The sequence below is a fragment of the Thermomyces dupontii genome (assembly GCF_041956625.1).
Source record: "Thermomyces dupontii strain NRRL 2155 unplaced genomic scaffold VTN31scaffold_6, whole genome shotgun sequence".
NCBI classification, from domain to species: Eukaryota; Fungi; Ascomycota; class Eurotiomycetes; order Eurotiales; family Trichocomaceae; genus Thermomyces; species Thermomyces dupontii.
The window spans coordinates 792305-805303 of NW_027192312.1; the positions used below are offsets into that span (position 1 = coordinate 792305).

Below are 12999 nucleotides of genomic sequence, written 5' to 3' on the forward strand. Positions count from 1 at the left end.
AGAGAGGACGCGTGCTGCTTTGGCAGGTCTTGTCTTGTGCTTGATGATTCAAAAGTTGTTCGCGGCGATGTTGGGCGTTGTCGCGAATTTCCCTGCGTTCGTCGTATCAAGCGGTGTGTCCGTTTTCAGCGATCCGATTTACAGAAGCGGACTGTTGGGGAATGTCTTGGAATGTTGTTCGGAGTCGGAGCCTTGAGGGTTCGGGGGTGATGGTCAGTTTGAAGAGCTCGAAGTTCTGGATGAGGTTCCGCACCAATGACGTTGTGCGATCTTATCTGATCAAAGATCATATTGGATTAAAATTTCTAGCCCAGATATACAGTCATGTCTACAATATGCTCATAAAAAACTATAATTCCAGCTCCTCAACCTCCATGCCACACTCGACGCATTTCTTGACTGTCATCCCCGTCTCTGGATTCTCCACTCCCCGCCCCCACTGATGCTCATGCTTGGTCTTGCCAATGATATCGCCAAAGTTCCCGCCCGCGGGACCCTGGCGATTTCTTCGATACGCCTCGACGCGTGTCCGCTTCTTGAGATCCTCCAACTTCGTTCTAAACTTGGCTTCACGTCGCCGCTTCTTCTCAGCCTCGCGCCGCTCGAACTCGGCGTCCAGCGCCTCGGGCGAGCCCCATTTCTTGGGTGAGAAGGCGTACTCTTCGACCTGGTAGCGGAGGTAGAGCATCATGTCGTTCCAAGTGGCTTTGTGCGGGTTTGGCTTTTTCATATGCGGGAGGAGTTCTTCGTCGCGGAGTTCGGCTACCGGACCCCGGTCAGCTAGCCCATAAGTTGCAGACGTAGGAAACACTTACGATCTGTTAAGAGATAGTCCTCCTTTGCTTCCGTCTTCGTAAGCAAGCTGTATTTCTCGGGATATTTTTCCTTGCATCCATGGCAGACACAACATTTAAACGCCTCTTCCCACTTCCAGTCGATCGCAAGACTTCCGCACTCGCGACACTTCTTCTGCTGCTCCTTATCATCCAGAACACTTAACCCGGGCTCAAACGGCCCGACTTTCTCCTCCTCCATTGTCTTGAGGAGCTGATGCCGCTCCCATTCCTTTTGCGTCATATGCGCGGGCTTCTTCTCCTTTTGCTCCTCCCGCGCATGCAGCACCTTGTTGTGCGGATCGTCCTCCTCCGTCAGAAACCCGCCCTTGGTATCCGTCATCTTGCTAAAATCGTAGTCGACGTACTTGGCGAAATTCCGCGCCGGTCGGATCTTCTCCAGCGGTCGGTTGTTATTATTCGTTCGCGCGTCCCGTTGCGATGCGGGCGTTTCCGCTGCCATCGCGGAGTAAGAGCGCTTTACTCCTCCGGTTTTGTTGGCGGCCGCGGCCGCGGCAGCTTCCTTCTCGCGTTGCTCGCGGATTGCTTTGGCTTTCATTCGGTTGATTTCCTGGGTTGTCACGGTGTCAGCTTCGGTCTTCGTAGTTATTCGAAAGGAAGGAGCTCACTATTCGACGAAGCTGCTCTGGGGTCAGTGGCGGCCGAGGCAACTCGCCTGCGGCCGCCTGCTCACGAGGCGGAGTAGAGCGTTCTTCCTCGCCCATTTTGACGCACCGCTGATCCGTCCCCAGAGGTTTGTCAAGGGCAAGGCTTGTGTCTGGCGTCCAAGGGACAAATTGCTATCGCCAATCTCTTATCGGGACTAAGTATTGATGCCTGAGGCAGAAATCTTCACATGCTCTCCGGAATCACCAACGCCTCGATTCTTGAACAGTTCAAGCCAGATGGTGTAATTCGCTACTATATGAATGTTTAAATGGCAATTGGCAGCTTAAGCGTCGCGTATGTTATTTTGATAGAGCAACCTTAGGTCAAGAACGACTAGCTTCCCATGCCTGCCTAAATATCGTTGCCAATCTTGAAGCCTCGTCCCGATCTCTAATCCGGCGCCCTAGGAACTCTTGCAGATCCGACCAGAATGCATCTGTCGATAACACTTCCTCGCCGCTGGGTTCCGTAGTCCCTGGCGCACTCTCCTTCTGTGTCTCTGCAGGCGCGGTCTCTGCTCTCACTATCGCGCCGCCCATGATCATCACCCCAAACTCGACGGTCTTCCCACCACTCAGAGCATCTGGTTGCACATCGGACAGGATCTCTGCCAGCGTCTTCTCCGCACTCCCACCGACGGGCTTCTTATTGAACAGAATCTTGATCTTCTCTGCTGCGGGAGGCTGGCCGCTATCGCCAACCACAACCCGTTGCCGGACAAACTCTCGCAGGTCGTGAACTGTGGTCGTCATCAGAGGCGCATTGTCGAGGCTGAGGTCGAGTGTCGGATTCCGCGCGGACTTGAGCTGCACGTTAACTGATTTGGCCGCTCCGGGAACGTCGGTGGTCTTAATCTTCTTGGGCAGAGAGGCGTAGGATTGTGGTAGGCGCGGCAGTGTGTACTGAAGGCGCCGCGTCAGATTGAACGCTACTGAATGCTTCGGTAAATGCTTTAGTTGAACCTACCGGAATCGGCCATTTCATCGAACTTGGGTCCGCGACATAGTCCTGTGAGAATCTCACCGGACGAGAGTCGACGGCGGACAGAAATGACTTGACAAAGGTGAGTTCCGTCATATTCAGGAACCAACCTCTGAAAAATGCGAGAGTTCAAGTCACTCAAGATTTAGGACGTTCACTTGCCCGGAGGGTGCCCTGACACGAACAAAGTGATGTGCAAAGGTCTGAATTCTGAAAGCCCCGCGAGGATCGTTCTGCTGGGAAACGAGTATGAGTAGGTACCAACCTAGTCACGTGTCACGAAGATAACATTGATAACATCGTAGCAACAACTGGCGAAGTCTTGGAGAATTTGCTCATGTTGAAATGGCCTTCGTTGCTGAAGCGCAATTCCCGTGCCTACCAAGCTCCTTGATAACGGAATTTCTGGGATCGTATCATGCCACTGTCCATCAATCAAAGGTTCCGTCCAAACTGTGATAGTAGCCTCTGTATACGAAGCATGACGAAGCCTGCATGTAGAGAGTACGGAGTACACATTGCAACATTAAAGGATGAAATAAGGGACAACAGGGCAAGTAATGGGTGGGAAATGTCAGTCCGTCCGATAGGGTAATCGTCATCCATCCTGACGCGGAAAATACTCTATACCCTACCCTATACCTAACCCTAGTCCGTACATAGTACCCGTGATCCAAAGAGTTCAGAGCACCCATACGGTTTCCATGTCGGCACGGGTCGGTTTACTCGGTTAAATTCTGACGAATCCAAGTATCAATTCAGTTCAACACGACGAAGCTAGTGCCATGTGAAACGTGCCTCTCTGCTCCTGTTTCAGACCGAGCCTCCCGACAGGGACTCGAATCTGCTTCGAGCATCTAAATCTACTGCCGTAACGCTTGAGCCCCGCAACAAACAAGAAATGCGAAGCTTTCTGGGCATTCGTGACGTTGACCTCTCGCAAGTCGCAACGCCATGGACTGGGACCGACGATGGACCACACGGCTGACCGAAATTCTGCTGAGATTCCGCCATTAGAGGACAAAACACGGAGTAGTATCCGTAGGCGGATTAGCAATTGGGGTCTGCCGACGTCCGGGCTGGCCATGGCTGCGGCTGGGGGACCAAGGCGAATGGGAGGTGAGTTGACGGAGGCTTGGTCCACAGCGTGCCCTATGTATATGAAGGGCCGATGCTGCCAGGGACACCAGCCCGACATTCGCAAGTCGCTCACTCACGGTCACTTGTTTTCTACTAATCTCTGCCCTGTCATTCGTTTTCATCCTTCGCTGGTCGAAATGTTTTATACTCTGGGATCGCTCGCCCTTATCGCCTGGGCGACCGAGGTGCTGGCCACCCCCGTGGCGCATCCCATGAATACCCCGTCCCCCTCGTTGGCCAAACGGGCGTCGTGCACCTTCTCGGGCCCTGATGGGGCCGTATCGGCCAGAAAGTCGCAGGTCGACTGCGCCACCATCACGCTATCCGGCATCACCGTGCCCTCGGGCACCACCCTCGATCTGAGCGACCTCGCGGACGACACCACGGTATGAGCCGGTGCGTTCCCGCGCAGGGAGATACAGCTAACCGTGGCGGCAGGTCATCTTCGAGGGCACCACCTCCTGGGAGTATGCGGAATGGGAGGGCCCTCTGCTTCGGATCAAGGGCAACGGCATCACTGTTAAGGGCGCTGACGGGGCCAGGTTGAACCCGGACGGGTCCCGCTGGTGGGATGGCAAGGGCTCCAACGGCGGCGTCACCAAGCCCAAGTTCTTCGCCGCCCACGGCCTGACCAACTCGACGATCGAGAACCTCTACATCGAGAACACCCCCGTGCAGGCTGTCAGCATCAGCGGATGCGACGGCCTGACCGTCACCGACGTGACCATCGACAACTCCGCGGGCGACAACGCCGGTGGCCACAATACCGACGGCTTCGACATCGGCTCGAGCTCCAATGTGGTCATCACCGGCGCCAAGGTGTACAACCAGGATGACTGCGTCGCTGTTAATTCCGGCACCTCCATCACCTTCAGCGGCGGGACCTGCTCCGGCGGCCACGGTCTGTCCATTGGCAGCGTGGGCGGCCGGAGCAACAACGCCGTCGACACCGTCACCTTCAAGGATTCGACCGTCTCCAACTCGGTCAACGGTGCGTCAATTCAATGCCCTTTCTTCCGCCGGTACCGTCTTCTCACTTTACGTGCCTGATAGGGATCCGCGTCAAGGCCAGGTCCGGTGAGACCGGCGAAATCAAGGGGGTTACTTACTCTGGCATCACCCTAAAGTCCATCTCAAAGTACGTTTCTCTGTCTCTTGCCATTGCACCTTAATCTAACTGGTCCAGATACGGCATCTTGATCGAGCAAAACTACGACGGGGGCGATCTCCACGGCGAGCCCACCTCGGGCATCCCCATCGCCGATCTGACCCTCGAGAATATCTCCGGCTCTGGCGCGGTCAATTCGAACGGATACAACATTGTGATTGTCTGTGGCGACGGAGCCTGCTCGGACTGGACCTGGTCGGACGTGATAGTGACCGGGGGCAAGGACTATGGCAGCTGCCAAAACGTGCCGAGCGGTGTGTCTTGCAGCACCTAGGTGCCAACTGGGCGGCAATTGAGTTTCATTGCGGATATGGCGGAACGAGGGTGTTGACTTTAGTAGGCCTACTAGTATTTTATTCGATTTGCTCTCTGTTGCTCTGCATCAAGACATTAACCAGTCAAGATTTCTTCACCACCTCCATCATGCCCCCCTTGTATACCAGCATCTGCTTTCATCACCAGACTTTCATTTAGTTTAGCTGCAAGGATCTCTGATCTGAGCGCTGAGCATGCCGAATTACTTTCGTACTGACACTATGTCGAGAATCGAGCTGACACATTAGTACCTATTGGAAGACACTGGCAAGAACTCCGTCCAGGAAGGAATGGACATCCGGGAGGAACGCTGAAGAACAGTCGCGGAGTTTACTAGAAACTGCCTAGATAACCAAAAGCTACTTGATACTGCTAAGTACTGCCTAATATTCCTCAAAGTACTATTACTATTACCTACTCCGTAGCAGTACTATTATGAAGCTAAGGTAGGCCTACCGATGGTTGACCGCCCGCGGTGGGACGAATTCTGCCGCCACTCACCGCCTTCACAGTAGGAAAAAAATTATGAGCATCGATAGTAAAAAGTCAACGGCTATCAACGACACGGAATTGCTTGATTGACGACGACATCATGCGCCTCAGTCGTCGCATGAGAAAGCAGGGGCCACCCCCGCCCCTGGATGAATCCAAGATTTCCATGCTAAAAAAGCGCAAGGCTGCCGAAGCAGAGGAAACAGAAGCCAAGCGACGCAAAGCCGATAACAAGGAAGCAAAGAAAGCTAAATCCAACGCCAATGGCGTCGTTGCGGCTGGGAAAGGAAAGAAAGCAAACGGCGCGGTCGCCGTTGAAAAAGGGTCTGCGAAGACGAAGCCGAAGGAGCAGACCCTGATCGAGTCTGAAAGCGAAGGCGACTCCGAGAGTTGGGACAGTGACTCCGACGCTGCCGTTGGAAAGAAGAAGAAAGCAAACGGTGCAGCCGCCGCTAAGAAAGAACCTGCTAAGACGAAATCGAAAAAGCAGACTCTGATCGAGTCCGAAAGCGAAGACGATGCTGAGAGTTGGGGCAGCGACTCCGGCTCTGACGCCGAAGGTCTAGACGATCTCATGGCCGATGAGTTTGAAGATCTCGATGAAGTGAGCGATGGATCGGATCATAGTGGGTCGGAACACAGCGTCGGCGACGAATATGACGAGCAGTCGTTCAGCGAGGGGTCAATGCTCGACTCGGACGAGGACGAGGACCGTCCCAAGAAGGCCATGTTCTCAGACGACGAAGACAGCTCAGATGCAGAAGAGCAACTTACGAGGGCGAATATCGAAGGGTTGTCTCGAAAGCTGGACGAGGAGAAGATGAAAGAGGAGGAGGAGGCTCGGCTGGAAATGCAAGAGTCCGCTATGCAGACCAATATCGCCGGCGATCGTCCCGATGTCTTCGCAAGCCTCGAAGGCGAAGGCGCGGTTACTCCCGGCGTTGCACCCAATATGCAGCTGCTCCGAACCCGGATTACAGACACCATTCGTATTCTGAGTGACCTCCCCAAGCTGGGCCGGCCGGACAAGTCGCGTGCAGACTACCTGCAGCTTCTCCTAGAGGATATTTGCTCTTACTACGGATACAACCAGTTCCTCGCCGAGAAGCTTATGAACCTATTTTCGCCGATGGAAGCATTCGCTTTCTTCGAAGCCAACGAGACCCCCCGACCAGTGGTCATCCGTACCAACACACTGCGCACGAATCGACGGACGCTGGCCCAGGCCTTGATCAATAGAGGTGTTGTGCTGGAGCCCGTCGGGAAGTGGTCCAAGGTTGGGTTGCAAGTGTTCGAGTCGCCGGTGCCTCTCGGTGCCACGCCTGAATACCTCGCTGGTCATTACATACTGCAGGCAGCGTCATCTTTCCTTCCCGTCATGGCATTGGCTCCGCAACCACACGAGCGCATTCTCGACATGGCTGCCGCTCCCGGTGGTAAGACGACCTATATCTCAGCCTTGATGCGCAACACTGGCATCGTCATTGCCAACGACGCTAGCAAGATTCGAGCAAAGGGTCTGATCGGTAACATCCACCGATTGGGAGTCAAGAACACCATCGTCTCTAATCTCGATGCCCACGAGGCCTTCCCCAAGATCATGGGTGGCTTCGACCGCGTCTTGCTCGACGCTCCGTGTACGGGTACCGGAGTTATTTCCAAGGACCCGAAGGTGAAGACGTCCAAGACCGAGCGCGATTTTCTCACCATTCCACACAAGCAAAAACAACTTCTCCTAGCAGCGATCGACTCGACAAACCACCACTCCAAAACGGGCGGCTACATCGTGTACTCAACATGTAGCGTCACCGTCGAGGAGAACGAGCAAGTCATCCAGTACGCGTTGAACAAGCGACCCAACGTCCGCATTGTCGACACCGGCCTGGGCGATTTCGGCAGTGAGGCATTCACCAGCTTCATGGGGAAGAAGTTCGACGAGCGGATGCGCCTGGCAAGGCGATACTACCCGCACCGCGAGAACGTCGACGGCTTCTTTGTGTGCAAGCTGAAGAAGACCGGCCCCAGCCCGAACCAGACCTCGAAGAAGCAAGCGAACGCGCCGGGCGGCAACGCCGCCGCCGACGCTGAGGAAGAGCTGGTCGACAAGACGCCGATCACGGACGAGAAGGGCAATGTTGTGGGAGAGCCGGAGTTTGGTCCGTTTGACGATGAGGCGGATGCGGAGATTATTGCTCGAGGTGAGCGCCGGCGGATCCGGAGGAGAGGATTCGATCCGAAGGTGGTTTTGAATAAACCGAAAAAGAAGAGTGAGAAGAATGAGAAAGTGGAGCAATCAAAAGAGGATCAATCAAAGGGGAATCAATCGAAAGAGGAGAAATAATGATGGACGTTCGAACCTGCCTGTCAATATTTACTGGACTTTTTTCTTTTTTTCTGAGCGCAGTGAAGTGGTCGCATGTCGTTTTAGGGTTTGTTAGGGTTGGCGCATACCAAGGATTCATCTTGTGATTATATTCGAACGGGCAATTGAATCCGATGTATGTACGAGTGCTTGAACAGCGTGGTAGAGGTCATTGGTGAGCTATAGCTTACGGATTCACAATGTTGGTAGAGCATCTTGCTGTGCGTTCCCAGGGCGAGAAGTTGAGAAATTTGTTTCCTAAAGCTGATCAAGCTCAATACTTGCTCATGTTAATTCCTCCTCGCAAAAAGCATCAAACATCCAATTCTTTCAAAGTCTAGCCCTGGCTTCTTCCTGTCAGCTGAATCAATAGCCTCTGCTCTTGATGTTCTCTCGCGCTGTTTCGCTTCTTCGTAGGTGCTCTTCGGAGAGACTCGATATTTTAGGGCTCGAGCCTCGGGGACTACTTAACCCTAACCCTAGCGTATGAAGGCGGTGACAGGAGGCAGAATTCTGGTCGAGGCGCATTCGATGCAGTTCGTTGATTTGGATCCTCCGAGAAAATCGACGAGTCTTCGAGATGTCGTCCTGGCCTTTTCCGCTCAAAACTCAGACATCCTTCAATGTCTGGAAGCATTTCGAGACAGCGCAATCATGCGTCTTCGGACTCGTCGTCCCAGGATAGCCAGCCATTTCCGCCCCTCGAGGCCGACTACCACCATGGGACCAATCCGGTGAGCCAGGCGGCTGAGGTCGCAGAGCATAGAGCGATGGCCGGTCATGAAAATGGCGGAGTCAGATACTCGGAAGCGTATCCCACGGGTCTTGTACAGTCCGATGGTCGACACGAGGACGGTACCGAACGCGATCATGATCGGATGCTTTCTCCGGAGATTGAAGTCGAGGACGAAGAAACCGACTTTGAATCTCAGTTCTCGATGGACAATGACAATGATTCCCTGGCTTTTGAGGGCGAATCGATCAACTCCGACGAAGAGGATGACGCAGACGAGGACGAGGACGAGGACGAGGAGTCTCCCGAAGACTGTAATACCAGCAGTAACAACAATGTTGCTATGCGTCGGTCCTATATGCAATCCTCCAGTTCCCTGAACGGTCCAAATGCGTTTGCGCCGCCGTTTTACAACCGCCCGCCCACGCCGCTGCCTCCCTCGCCGTCCCTGACTTCGCTCCTGCGTCCGCCCTTCTCAACCACCACGTCCCGTCCGACGACGCCGGATACGTCCGACGCGGAGACGCAGAATGATACAGAGGCTGCGGTGGCCAAGTCTGCCCGCATCGCGACAACGGTGCCGCGGGCAAGACCTAAAGTGCCGACGTACGAGTATTACGGATTTGTGCTGTATCTCACCTCTTCGTTTGCCTTTTGTAAGTCTAGAGTTTCCTTGATTCGTACAGAGTAGAGATGATTGACGCGCTGTTCGCTCCAGTAATGTATCTCCTCTGGTCCTATCTCCCGTCCCCCTTTCTGCATCAACTGGGAATTCACTACTATCCAAACCGCTGGTGGTCACTCGCGATCCCGTCCTACCTCGTGATGACCATCGTGTACATTTACGTGGCACTCGCGTCCTACAACACGGGGTACCTGACCCTACCCATGACCAGCATCGAAAACATCGTCGATGAAGTCGCCAACATCGCCGTCATCGACAGCAAAGGCCGCCGCCGCCGCGGCGGGTCCGAGAAGATGAAGCCCGGCTCAGTCACCTCGCAGACCATGGGCCGGCAGCAACAAGGCGGCGGCCAAGGGACGTTCACGAGCTGGAAGGAGATTTGGTCAGAGGGCACGGATGCGGTGATGGATATCCCCGTCGGTGGGGTTTGCGAGGTTCTGTACGGCCCGGAGAGGGAGGAGGATCCCGAGCTGGTCCAGAGCAAGTATGAGCCGGGGTATCAGGATTATGTCTCCGATCGGCTGTGGAATCATCAGCATCTGGATGGTGCATATGGCCGATCTACAGGGTACGAAGGGAGGTGGTGATGAATCATGTGCAATGCCAAACTCATGGACGTGCTCTTCATAAATATTGTTCTGGAACAGAAAACTGTTTTTTCTTTTGCCAGCAAGAAAGAAAATTGAGCGCTGCAATCCAAATACGTAGTAGCAAAGTATGTCGAGTTACTGTGACATTGACATGAACACATGATGCGCATTGAAATGCGAGAATGGGAATGGAGACACAAGCAAATTAAACAAACAACTGGGGAGGGGGAATTGATAATAGTCAATAAGAAAAGAGCTGTATCGCAGCCACACATCAGAACTGATAATAAACACAAAAGGCAGACGCGGACGCATGCGCATGCGACATCGATTATACCCATACCATACACACACTGAAACGCAGGATGCAAAGGAAAGATTCTGGCCCGTTATCTCGAAAAGACCTTGACGACGCCATCACCGCCGCCGCTGGCCACCCATTTCCCGTCCCGACTCCACACGACGCAGCAGACACCCTCGCCGCGCATAACTCGGTGACTGGTGATCTCCTGCGTGCAGCTGCGTTTTTCCAGGGACCAGAACCGCAGGCTGGCGTCGTGGCCGGCGGACACCAACTCGCGGCCATCTGGGGAGAGTGAAAGGGATGAGATGGCCGATGGGTGCGCGAGCATCGTGTACGTGCATTGACCTGGAAAGTCCGTCAGTGGGTTTGCGTGCTGGTATGTTGACCATGACAATAATAAGCTTACCGCTATTCGCATCAAAGAACCGGATGTATCGATCCTCATAGCCGCTGATGATAACACCTTCTACTCCACCGCTGGTTCCCGTCGCCCCGTGCACCACGTTCTCTTCCTCCGTCAGGCCCCGATTCGGGTCTAGGTTCGCAGTGCCGTCAAAACCAACCGTGCTTGTGACAACGTAATTCACACCCGTTGACGGCGTTCCATCATAGGTCTCCAAACTGGCCATGCCGACCAGTTCCTCCCCTGTCCGCGTGTCGTAGACTATGATGGAGGCATCGCTGAAGGAAACCACAAAGTTGACACCAGCCAGTGAGAGCGGGCTAATGCAAGTCGGTGATGGGGACGCGGTCCGCACAATGTGATGCACCAGGGTGTAGTGAAACGGCGTGGACGTGGCAGTGCTTGGCTGCGGTGACGAAGGAAAGTTGGACCCGGACGATATCGAGTTCGAGCGTCTGCCTCCCGCACCGCGGCGCGCCCCGGGCGGAGGAGAGGTCACTTGCGGCGGCGTACTCACAGCCCAGATCAGAATCCGACCGTCGGCGCCTCCGGAAACCAGCAACATTCGATCGGGCCCGCCGTAGTTGCTGCATCGATCTCCAAACACCGAGCCTGACGTGCCGGGTAGAATGGACAACCCCCAAACTGCATCCGTGTGACCATCCAGCGTGGCTTTTGGATCGACCCGACCACGCTCCCAGACACGCACACTGGCATCCTGGCCGCCCGAAAACACCCATCCGTCGCCCAGAGCGCGGCCACCGTTGGAGAAATTCTGGGAAGGCGGACAAGCTGCGAGTGCCGTCACCGCACCGACATGACCACGATGCGTAAAATAACTCGTGATATCAAGGTCAGTACCGCTGTTACCAGAACCAAAGTTACCATACGAAGCAGGCAAAATCCATCGCTTGATCGTGCCATCGTCGCTACACGTGCATATCTCTGGCTCAGACGGGCTGCCACCGCCGGTGAAAATCACAGACCGAACAACATCCAGGTGTCCACGGAGAGCGAAGCGGACTTTGAACGTCGAATCGCCCTTTTGCTGCGCGGCACCAGTTGCATCCCGAGCATCTACGCCGCCATCGCTCTTGCGGCGTGATGATCCAGAACTCTTTCGCCGATGTGAACCGCGAGGTGGTGATTTGGGAGCGGAGAAGTTCGCGTTGGGAAACACGTCCGTGTCTGGCCGGTGATGATTCGTTACCTCGACCCGAGGCTCTTGCGTACCGACAACGTCGTCGAAATTCCAGCCGTCAGTGTCTTCTTTCGCATCTTCTCTGCTTCGCTGGGGTTGTCGCGTATCTTCAAACGATGATCGCGAGGAGGACCCCGGCACCTGGGAGTTTGCATCCGCGTGAACATTCTGATCCATCGCATTCCCAAACGATTGTTGATCACCCATGGCGGTCAGCGATACCTGCTGGAACTCATTGTTCCTCCGTTCAAGGGCGGAGGAGGTCTGCTCATGGCTTCCGGCGCCATTCTCAGCATACGGCTGCTGGGCAGGTTGATGATTTTGCGACGCTGGCTCCCTGGCCGACATCATGTTAATTTGTTGCGACTGCTTCTGCCTCTGCTGGAGATACGCCTCTTCAAGGCTCGGTTGTGACGTTTGCTGACTCCCGTACGCGCCCTGCAAATCCTGATATGTAAGCTCTGGCACGGGGTGCGATGCCGGAAGCACATGGTAAGCCACTTCTTGAGCCGCTTTGCTCAGAAACGCTCGTGATCTATCGCGCTCGGCGTCGAAGCGCGAATCGAAATGGCCAGAGTTCTCGCTGTCCGAGTCGCTTAGAGGATTGGTATACGGTTTCGTGTAGGCTAAACCGGCGTGGATATCAGTATCGCAACTACAACAGCTGGAGAAATCCAACTCACGCTTGGGAATATTTTTCATGTTTTCCTTGGCAATCTCTTTCGGGTCGGGGATGTCCTCGACGTTGAGGCCACGACGCAGGTTGCGGACAGTCTCCCGCTCCTTCTTCAAGGCCAATTCCAACATCCTGACATGCTTCCCCAAAGATTCCTGTATGCGCTTGCTCGTTCGTAGATCACCTTCTAGTCTGCCGACTCGAGATTTCATTTCGGCGCGCTCAATCTCCCACGCGTTGCGATCACGTTCATGACGGTGCCACTCGCTTTGAAGGAAGCGCATCACGCCTGACAGGACCGGTCAAATGTCATGCTTGTAGCAGCACAGTCCGCGTCTCCTTACCCTGCAACGTGTACTCTGTCCCCTGGGGTTGAGAATGCCCGCCCATTCCGTCCCCAGGGGAATTACCCAGCCCTCCTCCACCGCCGGCCATGGCAGACGGAGA

General features: G+C 54.7%; 6 protein-coding genes across 6 annotated transcripts; 3 read left to right on the forward strand and 3 right to left on the reverse strand.

Annotated features, from left to right (window-relative positions):
• Positions 1-349: 349 nt before the first annotated feature.
• Positions 350-1558, reverse strand: VTN31DRAFT_6142 (uncharacterized protein; the record flags this gene model as incomplete). The annotated part of the gene is made up of 3 exons (XM_069406720.1): positions 350-762; positions 816-1404; positions 1463-1558. 3 exons carry the CDS (start codon positions 1556-1558, stop codon positions 350-352), a joined length of 1098 nt encoding a protein of 365 aa, XP_069259224.1.
• A 267-nt stretch (positions 1559-1825) lies between these two features.
• On the reverse strand, positions 1826-2579 carry VTN31DRAFT_6143 (uncharacterized protein; the record flags this gene model as incomplete). The annotated part of the gene is made up of 2 exons (XM_069406721.1): positions 1826-2404; positions 2469-2579. 2 exons carry the CDS (start codon positions 2577-2579, stop codon positions 1826-1828), a joined length of 690 nt encoding a protein of 229 aa, XP_069259225.1.
• Positions 2580-3760: 1181 nt separating this feature from the next.
• On the forward strand, positions 3761-5065 carry VTN31DRAFT_6144 (uncharacterized protein; the record flags this gene model as incomplete). Its single annotated transcript, XM_069406722.1, has 4 exons — positions 3761-4009; positions 4062-4614; positions 4677-4761; positions 4810-5065. The coding sequence occupies 4 exons, from the start codon at positions 3761-3763 to the stop codon at positions 5063-5065; spliced, it is 1143 nt and encodes a 380-aa protein (XP_069259226.1).
• A 633-nt stretch (positions 5066-5698) lies between these two features.
• On the forward strand, positions 5699-7939 carry VTN31DRAFT_6145 (uncharacterized protein; the record flags this gene model as incomplete). The annotated part of the gene is made up of 1 exon (XM_069406723.1): positions 5699-7939. The coding sequence occupies one exon, from the start codon at positions 5699-5701 to the stop codon at positions 7937-7939; it is 2241 nt and encodes a 746-aa protein (XP_069259227.1).
• Positions 7940-8583: 644 nt separating this feature from the next.
• VTN31DRAFT_6146 (uncharacterized protein) lies at positions 8584-9965 on the forward strand (the record flags this gene model as incomplete). The annotated part of the gene is made up of 2 exons (XM_069406724.1): positions 8584-9349; positions 9412-9965. The coding sequence occupies 2 exons, from the start codon at positions 8584-8586 to the stop codon at positions 9963-9965; spliced, it is 1320 nt and encodes a 439-aa protein (XP_069259228.1).
• Positions 9966-10357: 392 nt separating this feature from the next.
• VTN31DRAFT_6147 (uncharacterized protein) lies at positions 10358-12942 on the reverse strand (the record flags this gene model as incomplete). Its single annotated transcript, XM_069406725.1, has 4 exons — positions 10358-10617; positions 10679-12502; positions 12560-12841; positions 12897-12942. The coding sequence occupies 4 exons, from the start codon at positions 12940-12942 to the stop codon at positions 10358-10360; spliced, it is 2412 nt and encodes an 803-aa protein (XP_069259229.1).
• Positions 12943-12999: the final 57 nt, after the last annotated feature.